This window comes from Orbicella franksi, chromosome 10 (assembly GCF_964199315.1).
Source record: "Orbicella franksi chromosome 10, jaOrbFran1.1, whole genome shotgun sequence".
NCBI lineage: Eukaryota > Metazoa > Cnidaria > Anthozoa > Scleractinia > Merulinidae > Orbicella > Orbicella franksi.
The window spans coordinates 9,888,030-9,909,337 of NC_138154.1; the positions used below are offsets into that span (position 1 = coordinate 9,888,030).

General features: G+C 40.6%; 2 protein-coding genes across 4 annotated transcripts; one reads left to right on the forward strand and one right to left on the reverse strand.

Moving 5' to 3' along the window:
* Positions 1-975: 975 nt before the first annotated feature.
* LOC145499443 (aquaporin-3-like) lies at positions 976-9,950 on the forward strand. Of its 2 annotated transcripts, XM_081478955.1 has the most exons (7): positions 976-1,980; positions 5,277-5,372; positions 6,185-6,311; positions 6,668-6,805; positions 8,094-8,212; positions 8,856-9,073; positions 9,548-9,950. In XM_081478955.1, exons 2-7 carry the CDS (start codon positions 5,298-5,300, stop codon positions 9,828-9,830), a joined length of 960 nt encoding a protein of 319 aa, XP_081335081.1. In that variant the 5' UTR covers positions 976-1,980; positions 5,277-5,297; the 3' UTR covers positions 9,831-9,950. The 2 variants fall into 2 exon arrangements, with proteins under 2 accessions (XP_081335081.1, XP_081335082.1); XM_081478956.1 differs by lacking the exon at positions 976-1,980 and having other exon boundaries at positions 5,121-5,372.
* A 167-nt stretch (positions 9,951-10,117) lies between these two features.
* Positions 10,118-20,197, reverse strand: LOC145499444 (aquaporin-7-like). 2 transcript variants are annotated; one of them, XM_081478958.1, is made up of 8 exons: positions 18,418-20,197; positions 15,888-15,983; positions 14,653-14,779; positions 13,847-13,984; positions 13,356-13,474; positions 12,534-12,751; positions 10,322-11,817; positions 10,118-10,282 (listed from the first exon to the last, which is right to left on the reverse strand). In XM_081478958.1, the coding sequence occupies exons 2-7, from the start codon at positions 15,960-15,962 to the stop codon at positions 11,661-11,663; spliced, it is 834 nt and encodes a 277-aa protein (XP_081335084.1). In that variant the 5' UTR covers positions 15,963-15,983; positions 18,418-20,197; the 3' UTR covers positions 10,118-10,282; positions 10,322-11,660. The 2 variants fall into 2 exon arrangements, with proteins under 2 accessions (XP_081335084.1, XP_081335083.1); XM_081478957.1 differs by having other exon boundaries at positions 10,119-10,282; positions 15,888-20,197.
* Between the last annotated feature and the right edge of the window lie 1,111 nt (positions 20,198-21,308).

The window sequence follows — 21,308 nt, forward strand, 5'->3', positions numbered from 1 at the left end:
TATTTACAAAAGAATAGAGAGTGAGCAGCGCAGCCAATCATAGAACGCCATTCGTGATAGAGCGCTAGTAGATTTATACCAAAAATGCGATAGAACTAATGTACTCGGCGCAGAGAAAAAAATTGTCATCTTCCGCCTGCCTGTAAGATAGATCGGATGACGTATAACACAAAACCTGAACTGAACTTTTGAGTCAAGACATAATGAAGGGAGAAACATCACCAGACGAAATTCATGACTTCAGGATATCTAATTTAAAACCATTTGAAAAGAGAAAAGCCATTTGTCGGTAATTGTTATCCGATCTTGTCATCACCAGCCTCAGGCGGGTAGTCATCTGACTTCCCCTGGTATATAAAAATCATAAGGTCCTACAGCTCTTTTCTCTGTGTGTTCTATCGCTCTCAAGAGTTTCTTCCTGCACTCGTTACAAGAGTCGCCGTGGGTCAGAAAGAGAAGAAATATTGATATTCCAACAGCTGAAAGACCCTTAATTAAACGCCTCCCAAACATACAACTGATTTTATTGGAATAACTTCTAATCGTATAAAGCAATATTCCATCCAATATTCCAGCTAACTAGTCAAGCGAAATTCTTGCATCGCAACAAAGAGTTCTTCTCTGGCCCACTACAGCGTTACCACCGGTAGTCTCGATTTCCGCCGCTCTCTCGAGGTCACTCGAGCCCACGTTAGCGGCAATGCGACTTTTTTTGGGGGGGGGGGGGGAGGGAAGGCGGGGTTGTGTTACCCTATCTTTTACCTACTGAACAATGACGCACGTTGCTCCTCGGACAATGATACACCTAGCCTTTCCACGTGAAATGAAATAAATTTAAGATGTCAATTAAATAAAAAGAGCGCGTGAACTTCTTTTTGAAAGAACCCTGCGGTGAGCCAGTCCAGTCACGCCTCCCACGACTCGTGAATCTCGCGTGCCTTGCCGCGTGCGCGCCCATGCCCGCTTCAAGTTATTTCATTTACAATATATCATAAGAAGACGCTAAGTCTTGTCAGCTCAATCACAAACGGATTATTTTTGTACCACTTATAATCCATGTCCAAGCTCCCCAAGTCCGCGTTCAGAAGCTGTCTAATACAGGTAGAAATTACTTGAAATTGTTCATAATCGCCTGTCAGAAAATATTGCAAAGATGGACCTTTCTTGATTAGCCAGATCATTAATAGAGGGGAATGGTTATGGTTATGTCCGGTAAACATCAAAGGAACAAACAAAGATGCCAAGAATTATGATGAAAGGTCCACCACCGTGCACAGTCTTTTGTTTTGAATGCATGAATTACGTATACGTAATCAAAACGTTTCTATTGATTTGTTCCTCAGAGTAGTCCTCAGTCAGAAGTAAACACGTATTGTGTTTTGTGCACGGCCAGAGGCAAAAACAGCGAACAAAAACAAACAGCAAAGAACTTTGTCGGGCCTTACAACCATTTCCCTCTTTTAGCTATGGCCAGATTACATTGCTTCAATTAAGCGTTAGAGAATGTTTCGTAATTAAGTCTAGTCTATATAGTCTGAGGTGGTCACATGGTTGATTATTACCGACGCAATATGTCTCGCACCCACCGTGAGCTATTCGCTAGACACAGAAGAATGGTAGAATTAGAGGAGATTTGATTATTGCACTTTGATCTGGAGTTTCGAATTCGTTCTTGGTCGAAATCCACCTGCCCATCAGGTCTCGTTTTATGAAGACCTCCCACACATTCTCTCGAATCTGTCTATCTTAGGTCCGTGAAACACCATTGTGGCAAAGCTTTATGTCAAGATACCGTCACAGTGTTTATTTACCAAAACTAATAACTGCTGGTTAATGCTTAATGCATAGCCTTGTTTGAACACATGAACATCCACTGCCCACGTACGCCACAACGAAGGAGAAAACAGAAACAGTATATTCACGCTGTAGGAATTCGAGCCACAAATTCCAACACCGGACAGGCATCGTTTTATTTATAATGTAAGTGCTTGAGTAATTCTTGTAAAATTTAACCTTGTGAACCAGGTCATTGCGTACTGTAGCCCAGAGCTGGTTGAAAAGAACAGTCTCATTTGCATTAGTTACCCTAATGCAAAGTTTCTTTGTCACCCGTAGTCACTTTGTCACCCGTTTTATTTGCAGCTTCTTCTTCAATTGCTCAATCTGTTCTCGTTAACATCGGTGTTTTATTGTTCGCTACAAGAACACCGTCGCTAATAAATTTAATTCCGTTTTATAAGCCTCTTCTGGTTAAATTCAACACGGCCGAATATTTATTTACTTTTTCTTAAAATTCGATGCCACATAAAACATATCTGTCTTCGGAAAAAAGGCACAATATTTCAACTAATTATCGTAATTAAATAATGTTGCATTTTGCTTTAGCTTTTTCGTAAATGGTACTTTCGTAGCGTTAGTCTTTTTCGGATAGGTACGGCACTGTTTACATTGCTGCAAATCGCTGCTTGGCATCCCAGAAATGATTTGATACAGTTAGTTTTGCACAAACATAAATGGGCACTGGATTTAGCAAGGAGGAAAGGCACGCTTGGCCTGCCCTGGAAACGTCACAACAAAATGTTTAACATACATCACTCAACAAATTGGTTTATTTGGAAGATCTTTCTTAATCGTAACAACAAGATTTATAAATTTGGTTTTATTCTTTTCTAAGTCCGGCCTATTTGCAATTCGATCTTTTTACCGCACCCCCAATTTTGCAACAGACTCCGCGTAGACTGAAAAGCTTGAAATTATCATGCGGATTTGAACGGTGGTTTTGCTTCAGACTGACAGACAGTTCCAAATTGTAAACGTCACAAATTCCGACATCAGAAAATGCCGCAGATTTGCCCTCAAGGCTCATACAACGATGGCAATGTCAGCAAGCCATTTTTTAAAACACATTGCACGAAAATTTGTAGTTATTTCATTCATCAGTATGGGATGTACTGAGCGAAGTCATTGTTACTGTGTGCCTGTAGCAAGAACTGCTAGACAATGTCTTGAGGAAAGGATATCAAGGTGGTGATCTATAAGTGGGAGAGGCAACTGGTAGGGTAGTAAACTTAATTTCCGCAGCTATACAATGACTCTGTTCGTTCAATAAAACATTGAAAACTACATTAGAAGTGGACATCACGTTGAAAAGTTTCATGAAAGTAACTACGAAACATTGTTCTATCAGGTCAAGCTAATGGTGCATTTTCTCGATTAATATTTGCCAAGGGGAGAAATTAGATACCTTCCGCCATTACCCTGGGCTACTGTTTTCATGTATGTTACTTAGCCAGATTTTTGCATTAAAATTTATTTTGTCATGGGGCTGATGATAATTATAATGTTGTTTACTTTCTGAGCAGCTGAGTTTATAAGCGTTAAAATTTGGCGGAATTGAAGGTCTCCAGTGGCAGAAAGGCTACTTGTAGCGATATATTCAGGCGGCTGTTTGGTACAATATAAAGTGTGATTTCCATTGAATTCTATACCATTAAACGCCCCGAGGATATAATGCCAAAAAAAGAACCCGTTTTACACCTTTAGTGCATACAAGCAAAACTAAAGAAAAGAGCTTAGTCAGTCAGATTAGTAAACCCTGGGATTATAGAGTTTGTTCCATATCATCGAATTAAAAGACCAGGGAAAATGTAGACACGTCCGGCATACAAATAAAAGCAAATGTAAAGGACAAAATTATCTTTCTGTTGAAGCGGCACAAGCTAGTATTCATGTGGAAGAGAAGCTTCTTCGATCTAACTTGTTTAGCATTCTGAAGCAAGTATCCACCACGGAAACTATCAAAGAATTTCAGAACTTCTTTGTTTATGGGTGCCACTGAGAAAATTGATGATATTCTTATTATTTTTCTTTCTCATGGGAAATGGCCTCGATGCTGTATGTTAATATAGGCTTACAAGATAAGCTCCGGCTGTTATTTACATTTATTTATTTGCTTTAGAAATTTGCTTTCGTTTATCTAAGGAAGAATTTAATGGCAAAATAGCCGCCCAGAATCTCGACGCCTAATAAGAATGCCCCAAGGCTCAGAATGTTAGACCCTGTAAAATTGATGTTATACTCTTTAATCTGCTTAACCTTGATGTTATACTTCAGGTTCTTTTTTCGTCTTTTATTAATCTCCTTATCCACCGAGTAATTATAATTTGTGTCCTTTGCACCTCGGGTAGAGTTATCTAGTCACGTCTTGAGGCCGCAGGATCTTGAACCGAGTCTCAGACAAAAAAAGGTTTCAAATTCTTTGTTCGCGTATTCGCCGGTAGATCTTTTATGATGCTAAATGGGCCACACTGGCTAAAAAATTCTACTTCACTTTACTGAATAATCGATGTTCATTACTCCTTTCTGCATAAAGCATCATCAAATTTGTTTGTACCAGCCCTGATCAAGCTGAATGGAGTAAACAATGAAATGACATGCAGAATATTTCTCTGCGTGCATGGTCTGTGCCAGGAGAGCCAACTTTACCACGGATGATCAAACCTTTAGTGTGTCTACATGTAGACCAGTGACCACCTAGCTACACACTGTTCTTTGATCATTCCGCCGTAAATTTAAACCCTGATGTTATATTTGCTCAAGTCTCTGTGGATTAACTTTGCTTGGCGTAATTTTCTGGTAGAAAGCTCGGGTCTGAATTGCGGTTATCCTGAAACTGGCCTGATTGAAGGAAAACCATTAGAAATAATTTTCAAAGAGTTTTTACAGGAAGACTTTGGATAAGGCCGTATGTTTTGGTGAAATACGAGAATTCAAGTAATTGGATCAGGAGAAGAATCCCAGGATGCTAACGATTTACTTCTCAGCAGGAGAGGCGCAGCGCAATTGTCCGTTAGAATTGAATTATCCTTACATAACTCGTAATCCAACAGTGAATTCCTCGGGATTTACGGTATTACATGACCCACAACATTACTCTCTTTAATGAACTTCTTAACCACAAAAATCGGTTGACAATAACACGGCCATAGAACGCTTTGTGGCAAACAAATACTTATTTCATCTGTATTTTACGTGCTCTCCGATAGGACGGTCTTGGCGACAAGGTGTCTTCAATTGTTTTTTGGTCTCCAGTTACGGATGTCGTGAATCCGCTGGAATCTTTTGTACCATTACAAACGCTGCTTAAAAATACAAGACGTTGGCTCAAGTTCAAAATAATTCTGGAACTCCAACGCGTTTCATTTTTCAGTCAAAATTAAATACGCTGTTATATAACTAAGACTCAATTGAGTTTTCCGCTTTATTCCATTCTACAGTGCGGAGGAGAGACTTTAACCATGGCTGTTCGTTTTCGTTTACCCGCCTTGGTGAGAGAAGCTTTGGCTGAGTTCGCTTCCACCTTCATTTTACTGGTGAGTGGATTGAGTGATTCTGGTATACAAGGAAATATAAGAAAATGTTACACGCTATTTTACACAACGATATTTATAATAAGGAAAAACAGCCTCGAGTAAACTGGTCGGCGTCAAGTGGTGTGATTTTCACAAGGAGTGGCATACAAAGGTCTGACTATCCCAATGGGAAATAATACAAAGCAATTTAATTAAATACTTGTGAAATGTTCGTGGCTAGTCTGACGCGCGTTTCGTCTCGGCCAAGAGACTCTTCAGAGACCTTTAGAATTCAAAGGCAAACTTGTTGAGCATAGCCTTGCAAACTATCTTTAATGGCCTTGCAAAAAATCGAGACTGCCATATGATATTTTTGAAAAAAATAGCGAATGCGAGAAGGGCATACCGCGAGAACGGCATGCCACATCCCTTATATACGCCTTCTCGTACTTAGAAAAAAAACATTAACATAAATTTTGCGTTTGTGAAGAAGCTAGAAAATTGGAATAGATGGTCAGGTTATTTTCCCTTTCTTGTTAATTTTTTAATTTTCCATTCCCAAGCAGCGCAACAGTTATCAAATGGCGCGGGGATAGGCAAGCTTCATGCAAAATTCAAACCCGCCTTTGATGTCGCCATGAATTCTTAAGCAGAGCCCAACTCAAAATTGCCTTTTTCTCAAATACAGCTATAGATGTGCACCCAGCCACGTTGCATCCAGTTTCAGAGAAGCCAAATAGGGAACGAAAACAAAAATCGTATGAAGTTACCTTTACTCTCCACGTGAAAACAGGGAATGCCATAAAAAGGTTTTTTTTATATACATTTCGTAGATGTTTGGAATAGGATCAGTGGCCCAGATGGTTCTTAGTAGATGGAAGTTTGGAAATTTCTTCTCAGTCAACTTCGGTTGGGGAATTGGAGTCACACTCGGCTGTTACTGGGCTGGCGGTGTTTCAGGTATGCATCTGAATAATTGTGTGAGCGATTTTGCCCTCAAGCAGTGTCTCTTCACGCTGGGGTAATCTCTACACGGTGCATTTACAGATCAGAAGTGCGACCTGTTCTCTTAAAACCAGCATGACCCTCTCCAGTTCGAAAAGTCGGCAAAATTCTTCCCAGCATGGCGTACAGTTATGCTCCTCCTCTGAACGAACAAAACGAACCCACAGCGAAAAACAGCATTTCTTACATCTTGTCAGTAACCGGTCGCAATTAAATTAAAAATTTCAAGCTGCATTCTTTTTCCTTCTATTCTATTAACTGGATCACCCTAAATGAAGCAGTTCTATCGATCGTATTTGGATTCTTTGCAGGCGCTCACATGAACCCCGCGGTGACATTAGCTTTCGCTGTTGTCAGGAGGATTCCCTGGAGAAAAGTTCCCGTATATTGGACGGCCCAGATGCTGGGAGCCTTCGCGGCTTCGGCTTGTATTTATGCAGTATACTACGGTGAGTTTAATGCAAATACTCACACAGTAAAGTTATAGTACAGGTTCGCCAGCTCTCAGACAACACCTTTTTCATTTCATAACTTATTTAGTTACCGTAGAATTCCGAAAGTAACGGTCCCCGTTACTTTCGGATTTAGCAAGCAAAAGGAGCCGCTACTTTCGGGTAGCCGTTACGTTAGTCATGGGTACCCGTTACTTTCGGATGATTAAAAACGTTTGTACGGTAACAGTCATTTCAGACAAACCGGACGCATAACACATGAAATAAAAAGTTCCATTGGTGTGTGTTCCTGACTACCTACATAACCAAAGCAGGCTGTATAAGCAATAAAGGTCCCAAATGTTGGTACTGAAGGGTGAAACTATTTTATCGCATTATATCGTGATGGAACTGATTACACTACGGTGTATCATTTGAATGTGCTGCCAGACAAATACAGCCCATAAATCATAATTTTAAGAAAAATTCAGTGAATTTGGAAATGAAATTACAAATAACTCTTCAATTTGTTCAGTCCGGCGGTCAGAGTGCTTCATCCGCATTGCGCCTGAGATCAGAGAGTTTCTCTTTTAACTTAGTGACTTCTTTAAAGGTCTACCACTTTCGGATGGGCCGTCACTTTCGGGGTTCAATAGGAAGGTAAAAAATTAAAGTTCCTTTCGGGAAGCCGTTATTTTTGGGGGAGGGGGCGGTGCGTTACTTTCGGAATTCTACGGTAGTAAGAATGCTTTATCGGGCAATTGTAAAAGATGTAAAGGATTTTGCACGAAAGATGTGAGTTTTTTTTATTTAGTTTCTCGTCATCTCTTCCCCAGGGTATTTTGGCTAACCATCCCCTGATATACAATTACCCCTTCCTTCTGTTACATAATCCTGTTTAATAAGGTGAACTTAGTACCCATGTAGGGAAATAAGAGTTTCCGACAAACAAATATTACCTGGTTGTTTAGTTTAATTTCCTTCAAAGCATGTCAGCGGCCTTGGACTCAAGGGGTGGGGATCAAATGAGAGAGAAGAACGGGGGGGGGGGGAGATCACAGAAGACTATTTTTATTCAATTTAACTGTACTTTATGATACCGAGTAAACTTAAGTCAAAATCGAACTCCATTAGTGTGTATAATGAGGAACAAGAAATAAATCACCACGCTTTAATGAATTCCTACACCTTAACATCCCCGATGTAACTCGTGCAGTTGGTATTAAGCTTATCATGGACAATTGGTTGCTTAATTGTAACCAAGAGAAAATGAGGTAGATCATGGTCTCTTGTTGTAACCTTATAGATGCACTGAATGAGTTTGATGGAGGCGTCCGACAGATATCGGGCGCAAATGGCACAGCGGGGATCTGGGCAACATATCCTCAATCCTACTTATCAACCTGGAATGGCCTTGTAGACCAGGTGAATTGTTAGCTTTTGCGACTAAATATTCCATTTTGTACAGCAGACCAAAGACAATCTATTAGGTGTGAAATGACTTGATATGTCTTATTACAAAGAAAATGCCAAGGAGAGGGTTCAATCCACCCTATCCCCTCCTCCTTTGTGCGACCGTGATGGTATGAGTTAACGTGTATGTCGGAGAATTCTACTAGAATACTAATAAAGTTGGAATTCACTGTAATGTAAGTGTTTCCTTCCAGCGTCAGGGTAATCCAAAGCGTACGTCCTTCACAATCTAGGGAGATCAATGTAAAACATAAAATGGTTCCGCTTTTATCTCCATACCCGGCCAGAGGTGTATCTGGGATCTGGGCCAAAAAGTTATATATTCTGATGGCCTAACGTTTCAGAGATTCGTTTGGTTTGTATGACGCGCTTATGTTTGGTTCTAATTTTCGTGCGACAAGTAAGTAAGTTTCGGCTGCTGAATAGCTCATCAGCTCCAAAAGCCAAAATCTCGAATTCTTCGGATAACTAACGTTTTAAATTTAAAATTTAGGGATATCGGACATCTTCATGAGCTATGACAGAGTTTTGCTATATATTTGCTCCTTTAATTGCTACTGATTGATCCGTTAATTAATTACTCTACCTTTGATAGGTGGTTGGCACAGCTCTGCTGGTGGGCTGCGTGTTCGCCATCATTGATAAGAACAACAATTCTCCCGACCAGGGGGTGGTACCAGTGGTAATTGGCCTTGTAGTGTTTATCATTGGCGCCACTTTCGGATATAATTGTGGTTACGCCATAAACCCCGCCAGGGATCTGGGACCCAGATTGTTTACTGCCGTTGCTGGTTGGGGCTTTGAAGTGTTCACGTAAGTATTTGATTAATTTTACTTATAAATGCTTAAACGAGCTTTCTCGTGAGAGAGAATAAGAGAGTCTGAGAGTAAGCGACCTCGAACCTATTGTGAATCAGGCTATGCAGCATGAATTGCCTTCCACAGCGTCAAACGAAGTGCGTACGTATAGTTCCCGCCAAAACGGCCGCTTACAAACTTGTCAAGTTTTTAAAATCATCGTTTTTGGGCCGGACGATAAGACACTGGAAAGACAACCTTTGTAACTTGCAATTGAGCTACTGTCACCCAGCCTGGTCTGTCGGCTCGTATGATTAAACTGTCTCGTCAAACGCCTTACAATACAATTTTTAAGAGTTGTGAAGAAGTGTCTAAGAGCAGTGTTGCTACCCCTAGGCGGGATGCTAAACTCCAGGCCAGCGCGTCGATCTCTTTTCTCATAACTTTATTCCATCGGTCTGCTAATGCTGGTTCACTTGTACTTCACAGTGAGGCAAACAACTGGTCCTGGGTACCAGTAGTGGGCTGTTTGTTGGGCGGAGTGCTGGGAGCTTTCTTGTACATTGCCCTAATTGAGATACATCACACACCCGACAACGATGGAGAGACTGCGTACGAACTCCAAAGTATTGTTACTAGTAAGCCCGAAGTTTGTAGGATGCAAGGAAATGGACTGGGGGTGGGTAACATGGCTTTTACGGAGGACGGAATGGGCCCCAATAACAACCAGGGATTGGACACGAACGTGACCGAGAAGACTTCCCAATTGTAATCAGTGGGGTCTTCAAAGTGGCTGTTTTACAAGGAAAACAACTTATTAGACTGTGCTTCTTTTTTTGCAACGCTACAAACAACGCTACAATAGATAGTCAAAGTGATTACAAAATGCCAGCACGCAGATATATAATTGATCTAGTTTTGTGATAAAGTCTCAATTTTGTTCTGCGTCGGAGGTAGTTTATACAAGTGTATGAATTTTGTAAAAAAAAAAAAAAAAAACGTTCAGTAGCCATTTGTATAAAGTAGAATTCGGATAATAAAACTGATTGTACTGTTTATGGTTTGTACTTATTATTAAATATGCAATCGCAGCCTTGTTGTTTTTCCTTTATTTATAAAGGTAGTACAATTAATAGATCGAGACGAGGATGGGATGCGTACCCAATTAGGCCTATCTTTGGTTATAACTTTCATCAAAAGTCTATACGTAAACCTTTAGCGGGACTATACCGGCGGTTTAGACTGTCTGCGACCCAGTCTAGCAGGTAGCGGTATCGTGATTTGCGACTGGAAATAACATAGTACATAGCCAATATGTGGAGTATCCACTGCGCAGAGTCGATAGCAATTAACAGTAAGAACATGCTGAAAACGTAATACTACTTAAACGCAACATAATTACAGAAGCAGAATCTAAAAAATTTTCAGTTACTTTTAATCTCATTCATTAAGAAAGATTGGAATCCAGCTCATTAGCTGGGCGTTTTGTTAGTTACCACAACAACAACAGCAGCGACCATAAACAAAATATTTTTCAATTGTCATATACAATACGTAACAGATGCAAGGTTAGATAAGGTGACAATAACTACACATTCAAAAAGCCATATTTTATCATTCATGTTGTTTTGACACAAAAATAAATTCATTTAGTAGAATTCTACTAGAATACTAATGCAAATGCTGCAATCTGATTGGCTGAGCTAACCGTACACTTTCAGCCATTAGAGTGCAGTGGCTGTCAGTCGTCTACGAGATGGCGACGTTTTCTGACATTCCAGAAGTTTTGGAGGAACGTGTAGATGCAAACGAATAATTAAATTCTTGAGAAGACTGTAACAGAGTTATTTACGGTTTCTTGGCCTTTTTAAACTTGAAATCATTGAAGAACGGGTGCACGCGCGCAGACAACTACAAATTTCCAATGTCCATGCGATTTTGATAAAGTCTACAGTTTAATGATACATGGAGAAATAATTGGAAACCATTATTTGCGTTCATTTAGTTAGAATCCTAGTAAAATAATTAGATAATTCGCTCTCTATTTCTATGAGTTGATAGCTGATAGAGAACGAATAATCTAATTGTTAAATAGAGTTCTTTCTAGTGACATAGCAGCTAGGGTAGTTCTGCTAGTTCCATTTTCAATTGTAATTTTGTTTATGTTTGTAAACGTGATATCTGGAATGGTACAGTTTGACAAAGTGTGCTATAAGCAGGAACATTTACCAATCTTCTTATTTTTGGCTTTGAGACTCATTTACTAGTTTTCCAGTATCTCGATCTGTGACATTTTCAACGCTTGAACCCTCTTGAATTGAAAGAACTATAGAATTACTTGGCAGGGTCCTACAACAGAAAACGGCTTAGCCACTGGTTACATCTTTGTACATATTCAATGTGCTACGTCTTTACTTATCAAGGCTTAAGTCTTGAACTTCAATTACCTTGCAAGGTAGTCATTCGCTTTTCTCCTACGGACGTTTCTATACTAAATGCGACTATGAGGATAAGTACACTATATAAGACACCACTGAAAAGTCCTCAGTTATCATCCGCTGTCATGAAACACGATGATTCATCCGGAGCACCCACTCTGTCTTCAGTTACTCGTAATGATACTCTCGAGTTCCGTGTTAGCCGGTCTCGGGTCTTCTGGAGGATGATGCATCTCGATAAGACCGATGTAGGCCAACGCCCCAAGAATTCCGCCCAAGAAACAACCAATTATTGGTACCCAGGACCAATTGTTTCCCGCGCTGTGAAGACAAAACATATCATTTAATACGTTGGTCTCAAACGGTGCAAGGTTAATTTGCTCCAGACTTTCGCTGCAATTAAACAGTAGTCGTAAAAAGCAATGCACGAAAGAAAATAGCTTACAGAACACAGCAAAAGAATATTGAGGGATAGATTTTACTGATTGCCGAGTGTTTCGACGATGCGAAATGCAAATCGCGAAACGAAAACGCAGCGACTAAACGTGCAATGTAGTGTTTTCAGTCCAAACTCTGCCACGACTTAACGAAAAACTTAAAGCTGACACGACCGAATATAATATTAATCAGTGGATGCTAAACATGCATTCCAAAATTTAGAATAGTCCAAATTCGACATGGAGTGTTTTGCTCGGCCATCTGAACGGACGGCGTTAGTGTTAATTTATAAGAGTTCGCTATAACATTGAACTCCAAATTTGTCAGTTGAAAAAATGACCGATGGCCGAAATCTGAGTTTTGATAGCCAAGGAATGTCCGAGAATTCAACTGACAGCTGAAATTTCAGCACCCGGTCTTAATAATGGCCAAGCTCAAACATGGATTACTGATCCAAGACCCCTTACTGAAGTGCTCCGAGTCCCTCGCCGCTCATTAAGAAAACAACTTGAAGATTACTACTCTAACACATTGTATTATGGGCGATTCCTCTACTTGTTCTAATGCAACTAAAATCAGGTTTAAAAGTCCATACTTACGTGAACACACCCCCGCCCCATCCAGCTATTGCGGTAAAAAGTCTTGGTCCCAGATCCCTGGCCGGGTTAATAGCGTATCCGCAGTTGTATCCGAAAGTGGCGCCAATAACGAACACGACCAGACCAATCATGACGGGTATTGAGCCCTTGTCAGGAGTATTGTTACTCTTATCGATAATGGCGAAGACGCAGCCAACCAACAGGGCTGTGCCAAACACCTACGAAATACATGGACACATACTAGTCCTGCAATGCTTCCTCGTCTACCGTGAAACACCACTCGCCTATCTGTCTATGCCCGCCTTTCTGTCTGTCGATCTGTCGGTCTGCCTGCTTCCTGTCTACCTGCCGGTCTATCTGTTTGTCTGTCTGCCTGTCTACCTGTCTGCCTGACTGCCTGACTGCCTGACTGCCTGACTGCCTGACTGCCTGACTGCCTGACTGCCTGACTGCCTGACTGCCTGACTGCCTGAGTTCCTGTCTGCCTGTCTGCCTGACTGCCTGACTGCCTGACTGCCTGACTGCCTGACTGCCGGCTGCCTGACGGCCTGTCTGCCTGTCTACCCATCTGCCCGTCTGCCCGTCTGCCTGTCTGCCCGTCTGCCTCTCTACCTGTCTCCCTGTCTCTCTGTCTGTCTACCCTCCTTTCCGCTTATCTTTCATCAGCTAGGTTGGTAAATTTACCTAATTCTTTTGTATTCACATATTATGTTTTGTAAAGTAAGTTTAATATTAATAAAGTAAGAAAGCGCGTGTTGTTGTTGTTGTTGTAATTATCAAGCAATGATCTATTCTAGATGCCAATGATTTGTCTTTGTTTACCTGATCACCAAAGCCATTCCCAATTGACAGGTAGTCCTGAGGATATGTAGCCCAGATCCCTGCAGTGCCATTTGGACCCAGTATCTGGCGGACACCTCCATCATATTTATTTAGGGCGTCTATAAGATTACAAATGACATAGAAAAAAAAAAGGATTATTGTTGGGTAACAAAACGACGGTTTCATTTCAAGCAGTGTTTCACATAACCATGTTGTTTCCAGGACAGAAATCTGTTGTTACGCTTGCGCAGTTTAGCTAATCACGCCACTAATGAGACTATATGCTGGTTGAATAGTTTCCAGCTGAAGTAAACAGAAATGTTCACATTAACACCGGTCCAAATATTCACAAACACTGTGGACATCTTTAGTAAAACTAAACCTTTCGCAGTAGAATGCTTCATGATTTCATGATGTGTGCGCGCGGAGTGAGAAAATAAAAGCCGTCAACCTAAGAGTAAGAGAATGCTCTGAGCATGGATAAAACTTGCCATAGTAAACTCCATAGACACAAGCAGAAGCCACGAATGCTCCTAGCATTTGTGCTGCCCAGTATACGGGTACTTTAATCCAGGGAAGTCTTCTCACGACAGCAAATGCCAACGTCACCGCGGGATTCATGTGAGCGCCTGCAAAGCATGATATTTACAAAAATGTTCTTGGATAAGCGAAATCTACTTCGGAATTGATAATACGTAACCTAGGTTAGGTTGTTCAAAGTTTAATAACACAAAGACAGGGTTAGCTCCACTTCAAACGCAAGATGTTTTACAAGTAATTAAAAGCATTATCCGCTCGATATTGTGTCAAGCATTGCTATTTTTAGCTAATCTCGAACAATAACATAGAATTAGTCCACAAAATAAAATTTTAAGCCCGCATTACTTATTTTAATCGGCTTCCGAACAATCCTGCCCTCAAGTTCCGTCATGTACCAGCAGAAAGGTTCAGAGCAGAAGTCACGAAGGAATTTGAACACTTTTGGCTCTTTGTCAATCGGTCGTTTAGCGTGCATTTGTTGGACTTATGTCTTGGGATATTTACTGAAAAATTATTCACGTCATACCCATTTCCTAGTAATTTTGCCATGGTCCATGTTGTCAATAAACGGGCCTGATAGACTGTATTTGCGCCGTTAAGTTCCACAACTAAGTTCTTGATAATAAAGGAATAAAGTACTGTCTGCAGGTCCCCTTGTGTCAAAATGTTTCTAAAATAATTTGATCATCACATTGGGTGCAAGGCAGTTTAAAATAAGTATTTTATATCTACTGCAGTTTCGTTGCTCTAAGCTTACCTGAGATTCCCCCTGCCCAATAACAACCGAGTGTGACTCCAATTCCCCAACCGAAGTTGACTGAGAAGAAATTTCCAAACTTCCAGTCACTAAGAACCATCTGAGCCACTGAACCCACTCCAAAAGTCTGCAAAATAACGTAACAGAAAATTACGGCTCATGAATTTTCATCTCTTATTAATATCCTTCCTGTCTTGCTAGTCCATATGCGCCATGGTATTTCTGCATCTTTGGCATAAAAACCCCCTATCAAGCTCTTTTCAAGATTTCTTTCAATGCGGCAGTAAAGTGCAAGGATACAATACTAGATATGCAATTCTGGAAAACAAAAATAGCTTACACAACGACTATGACTATTCACTGGGACAATATCCCCAATGTCCCAATGCCTTAGCCCCAATGCTCTTAAAGATCTCAGTGCATTCAGCCTCTCTAAACAAGTGAAATTTTATTTACGGTCTGAACAACATTCCGGAAGCCTGTTTTGATTTTCTGCATTGTATTATACCATGTACACATCTCTTCTCTAAAGAAACATACAAAAGCTGGGGGACTGACTAGACAACTTTCGGGTTACTTCATTCTCCTGACTCAAATTGTTCAATTTTTTCTGTCCTGAAATAAACAAAATAGAAATAATTTACAGTATCTAGAGAGGAAGTCACATCAGCCTTAACTAGTTTTCACCCGGGTCCTCTATTCTGGTAGAATTGGAATTTGGAGTGATCGTTTTTGTGGAGGGAGGAAAACCGGAGAGCCCGAAGAAACACCCTCGAAGCAAGGCGAGAACCAACAACAGACTCAACCCACATATAGCACCAGGGGCCCGTTTCTCGAAAGCCCCGGAAACCTTTCGGACCCGCAAAGCGATTTTTAATTAATCTGTATCTAAAAACAAAGAGGTGTAAGCACCTGGAACTTTTTGTATGAAGAGAAACTCTCTTCATGTTAAGAATATGTCAATAAAACAGCTTTATAATCATAAGGTTTGAAGATTTTGCTACGGCTTTCCGGGTGCGAAAACTTTTCGGAACCTTCGAGAAACGGGCCCAAGGCCGGAATCGAACCCGGGCCACATTGGTGGGAGATGAACGCTCTCACCACTGCGCCAGCCCTGCTCTCCTATTTATATACATTTTATAAAACTGTAAATGCAGAAGTGAATACAGTTGTTGTATAGTGGCCACCCCCCTCCCCCCACCCCCACCATAAATTAGCAATCCTCTTTTACTCACCAGTAAAATGAAGGTGGCCGCGAACTCAGCCGCAGCTTCTCTCATCAAGGCAGGTAAACGAAAACGAACAGCCATGGTAACGTCTCAGTAATTCTGCTGCGAAGAAATACAACAATGGTTCAAACCAGTGGCCTTTGAAATGTTGACGCATCTCTGCCTGATTGCCTATACTCACTAACTACTTTCTGAGAGCAAAAACGAATAGGAGCCACGCCTGAGAAATGATCGAGATTCTGTACGTAGAAGCAGCTCCCTTAGCTCTAGACGTTCTGTAGAACCCATCGGACCCCCCATTCACTTGAGTCAAGACAAGTTCCTTGATAATCTCTTGCTTGAGTATAGGATTTTTTCCCCTTCCCTCTCGACCCCAAAATGACTAGTTTTACCCTGCTTGAGACATATGTAAGCGTACACGGCCATTAGTTCTTCCACTGAGAGAAGCCGCAGTGAATACATGAAAATCTTACAGAAAGCGGCAAATAAAATATATTCCGTCTAAAACAACAGAATCTGGAATCGATAGTTCGGGCGAGACAAACGTGAGAACGGGAGCTTTTATTTTCAAGTAGTATATATTGTCAACTTGCTAAGACTCTCCTTTCTTAGCCAATGCCATGCAGTTATAACTGGATTTCTAGCAACTGAGGAGTACCGCACTACATTTACGAAATTAGTATTTTTACATTTGTTGTTATTGTTGTAGACCGTAGTCCCTCTACTTGTCCTTCTGATGTTGATTGCCTTAAGACATTTATTAATAGAAAAACCAACCTTATTTGTTTGCAAAGCGTGATCCATCCCTAGCCATTTCTTTCTGTTTGACAGTAATCGATACGATTGTTAAGCTGAGCGCTAGCAAACCCGATTGGGAGATAAATGTGGGTCAATTCAATGAAGTCGGATTAAGAAACGATGGAATGGACAAAACGTGACCGAGACAACAGTCTTCCCAACTTGTTTACCAATCTAATGATTTAACTCAATAACAGGTAACTTGACAGGAGCTGACAGATTAAGGTCAACCCAAACGAGAAATCAAAGAGAGTCCAAACGACTTGAGGATTGAAAGTTTGTCGAGTAGACGCAAGCTTGTCCTCGCACTAACACTACGACCACTTGGCTGCCCATGTTGGCATTACAGCGAAAAGTTTATTGCTGTTGTATCTCACTGACCATGTTCTGGTTTCCTGGTGGTCGCATTGGAACAACAATATATTAAAAACGGGAACAATGGTGTTAAGACTATCCACAAGTTTGATGCGGATTACGCTGAACAAGAACCTCGAGCTAAACGACGCACCTACCAGGGGGTAAACGCGTCGTTCTTTTAAACCAAAAGATAAAGTTTTAATGTCTTGTTCAAATATGTCAGTAACGCAACAATGAGCCAGAACTGTTTTTAGGAGTATTCAGTTATCGTCAATCTTTACTAGATTCTTGCGTTCATCGCGATATAAACGAGTTTATCGATACAAACAGCATGATTATGGTCCGATTATGCGCTAGGACGCCTCCTTCTTGTGTACTTCCCACTATGGAAGTGTCACCGGTCAGCAAGATGTGCCCAGCTTTTCTTTCTGTCATAATAATCTGACCTTAATTCCATGGATTTTTCCCCTCAACAGATCGACATTGAAACGACTGTAAACATTCTAGAACCTACAAACGTCGCACGCTGACGTCCCACGTCGCATGCTGACGGGAAGGGACTGGGACAATTTTTCTCAGTCCAGGCTTTCCAATATTACTCTATTGAATTATGCCATACATTTCTTTTGGGTGGCTCGCTTTGAATAGCACAATTTCACCTTATTCAGTTGCTGTTTGTTCCGTCAAAATGGACGCACTTTAGCCTTGATATAAAACATCAGCACAAAACGCAGTGACCCAAAGTGTGCACCCGATATGCAAGCGGCATGAGAATTGGTGTGACCTTCGCCATAACAAACGATTGGAAGAAAGCCAAGAACCCACTGATAACCCACACGATAACGTAAAATTTATATTTATGCAAAATACATGACGATGGCAATGAAATGAGCCGCAATGTGACAGAATGTTAGAATCTCAACATTGCTTTTCCGTCCGTTCAGTGGTAATCAGTTCACAAAGCTCCATCATTTCTGGGTAGTTTTGTTCGCAAGTATTGTCATCCGTAAACTTATTACCGCTTACATTTTTTTATTCGCGAGGAATGCATGTCGGACTAAGCCAGCTCACACATCATATTGAAGTCTTGTTAACACCAGGTAAGACGCGGTGTAAGAAGATAATCAAGAGCGTTTCCTCTGAGGCGCATGGTTCGCGCGCATTCTGACACTTTACAATTTAAACTTTTTCTAAACGTGATCATATCGTGCGAGTGATTTCTCCAGCGTTTGCTTCAGGTTAGCTAATGACCTCTAAACTTCCGAATGCCTTTCTTTCTACGTAGTTTCCAGTGCTCTAGTGAAAATGAATCTGAAAAATTTCAATTTGGTCGTTCACTAAAGCTAGCAAAACACTACTCAAGTACAAAAAATCAACTTACCTTCAGTTGGTATGAGCTTTAAGCAGCTCGAAAGATAAAACTCTCCTACAGTTCTAAGATTTCGGATACGAATGAATGTTTGCTTTGGCTTTACCGGTTATTAACCCTTTATGACAGCTTTGTCTTGACATTAGATAAGACAGTCGATTGCACTGTTGACATCTAGACTTTTAAACTGGCCTGGACTTTTGGAATAATGGTCTACCGGACTATTACTTCAATTTCCCACAAACTTTGGCCTTTCTTGGACCAACATTATGTGACCAGTGGATACAGCAAAGGAAAATTATAAAGAATTATTGAGGTAAATAAATACAACTTTAAGGACACGCTACGAATTAACGTATCCAAGACTGAAATCTAATCTATTCATTTTTACCGTTTATTAAGTGACATTTTGACAGTGGTTGGAGGGGGCTTCTTGTCCCCATAAGGGTCCGATAATTGTTTTTCCTCACCGTAGCACGCAACTAAACAAATTCACCGTCAAGTACAGTTTTCCGGGACGGAAGAGTGTTTGTTCCACGTATATACAAGATCGCCATGTTAACCGATTGACAAATCAGGGGCACCCAACGACCGTTTTCTCTCGAATGCTTTTAAGCGCTGTTTTAGGCTATCTGGGGTACTTTTAAAGTTCTGTAGGTTAATTTTAGGTTGCGCTAAAAAAAATTATCTGTTCAGTTATTCTAGGAGAACTTGAGTATTCTCGAATTTATTAGGGCGTTTTTGTCCATTTCCCCGAAAACCTTAGATCTTATCGCCTTTCAGAAAATGATAGCTGACCTTTTTTCGGTACCCAAAACGACATTTTTAACAATCCGAAGACAACAGACATTAAATTTCTCACATCACGAAAGTTCGAGATGACAATTCTCTTAAGAAAATCAGAGGGGATTAAAGGCCTTCCGAACAGATAAGTTACCGAAACGATTCGTTGGGTGCCCCTGACAAATGAAGTGAAATTCTTTTTGACATATCTAGTTATGGTTAAACTAACCTCGGCGCAGGAGAAGTCAGTTACACTCTCAGCTAAAAGATCCTCTGACCACCGCTGGAAGCAAAATACACTGAAGAACAGCGCGCTAAACACACAGACGGAGCAGGTATCTCAGAGCCTCACGAATCCCAGGGTCTGATATGACTGAGAACGCTTCACAACTTGCCTTTGTTACTGAGGTTAAGGTAAGTGGCCATCTCAGAGGGTGGTAAAGGGGACCTAGATCACGTTTCACGAAAATAAAAAAAGGGTCCGTTCACTATTCACATAAAATAAAATGGGCATTTTACGTATCATAACTCAGGGAGGAAACTTTTCAATCAAATTTAACAAAATGAATGAGATTTTGAAATTAAATGTCCAATGAACAGCCTTGTTCGACATGTGTCATTTCTGTTCGCCTTATTTCCACCAAAAAAAAATTGAGAAGGATCGAATGGATTTCACAGAGTCATGCCATGTTTATTACGTAATGAGAAGTGTCGAGAATAACACAAAACATAATCAGTCAAAATAAGGGTTCACGGCAAGCATTTATTTCTTGTTTCACAGAAAGTTACCATCATGCTTAACAGCTACTAGCCTGCGCGCAGGCTCTTTGCGTGGCTTACCCCGAGAAGAGTCTGTCTGCAGGCTATACGGCTGCTAACAAAATCACGATTTTGACGCCGGAGAAAAAAATCTAGCCCTTCGACTTTTAAGGGAAAAAAATAAGACAATTTACAACTCAGAAAATATCCTTTATCAGCATCACATCACCGAATAGGCACTGACATTTATGATCAATAGTATTTGTCTTTATCATGGATATACGCTTTTTTTGTTCCTGCAAGACTACTTTTCAGGCCAATAGTTCAGGATCAGAGCCTGGAACAGATGCTCACATCTGATGACAGTTTTCGTCCTTTGTTTGGCAAAGCATTTAGCTGACTTTTGATTTTCACGTGCGACACAAGACATCCAGACAACAATGAATGGATTATTTTGGCAAGTCACGAATATTTCTTGCTGTTATATTTTTGACTTCTCTCTATGGATAAGCTATGGATTTTATGGTTCAAAATAGCAAATGATCATGTACGACTGATGATCAAATAATGATTTCGGGGAAGAAGTTGTAAAAACCGGGATTCCATGGTTATAGCATTGCGTGTAAAATTATGACAGTCATTAATGTCTCAGAAAATTAAATGAGTAGCTGGTTTTCACATGACGTCACTAAAATTCGAACTACAAAGGTATTGATCTTCCTGAGATTTTACTTTAATGATGTATAAGAGCAGCTGAAAACTAATATTCATACAAATTTTCGCTCCGAATGGGTTCTTGGCTTTGTGCTACACTACGCTTGAATTTTTACATGACGGCCTAGAGAGCGGTCATGATGGTTAAAAAAAGTCACTTATTTCGGGGAACTTGGCTATCTGAACAGTTCATGTCTTAGAAAAAGTATTATTTTAATGTTTTAGAGTTCCTCGAGGGATACATTCACGCTTTTGTAGCAAAACTCAGTGACGGATGTTTCTGTTGGTTTCCGGCCGCCATGTTGGTGCCCATACGGATTGGCCCCAGCATGGCGTCTCCATACAAATCTCTATAAATTTGGGTAAAAAATTTCTCCGCATATCTCGCATAAGAAAAATTGCTGTGACCAGAATTTTGGCGAGAGTCTTTGCGTATTTACCTTCTTTCATTTCCCAGATTCTGGACTTTATCTATTGACTGGTTTTGATTTTTATTTTGATCTATTTTGAATTGCGTGACACTGAAAACCAGCAATAAGGTTTGGAATGCAGTGCAACAAGCCTAACTTAGGTGGGGGGGGGGGGGGAGGGTTTGGAAGAGGGGAAGGGAGGTGGGTGAAAAGGAGATAGAAAATAGTGGGATTAGT

Excerpts from the sequence above, each read along its gene's own strand:
- LOC145499443 (XM_081478955.1), top strand. The coding sequence starts at position 5,298 with ATGGCTGTTCGTTTTCGTTTACCCGCCTTGGTGAGAGAAGCTTTGGCT. Across the intron at positions 5,373-6,184 it reads CTTCCACCTTCATTTTACTG|ATGTTTGGAATAGGATCAGT; the intron begins GTGAGTGGATTG and ends TACATTTCGTAG. Across the intron at positions 8,213-8,855 it reads GGAATGGCCTTGTAGACCAG|GTGGTTGGCACAGCTCTGCT; the intron begins GTGAATTGTTAG and ends TACCTTTGATAG.
- LOC145499444 (XM_081478958.1), bottom strand. The coding sequence starts at position 15,962 with ATGGCTGTTCGTTTTCGTTTACCTGCCTTGATGAGAGAAGCTGCGGCT. Across the intron at positions 13,985-14,652 it reads TTGGGCAGGGGGAATCTCAG|GCGCTCACATGAATCCCGCG; the intron begins GTAAGCTTAGAG and ends CATGCTTTGCAG. Across the intron at positions 13,475-13,846 it reads TGTCTATGGAGTTTACTATG|ACGCCCTAAATAAATATGAT; the intron begins GCAAGTTTTATC and ends GTAATCTTATAG.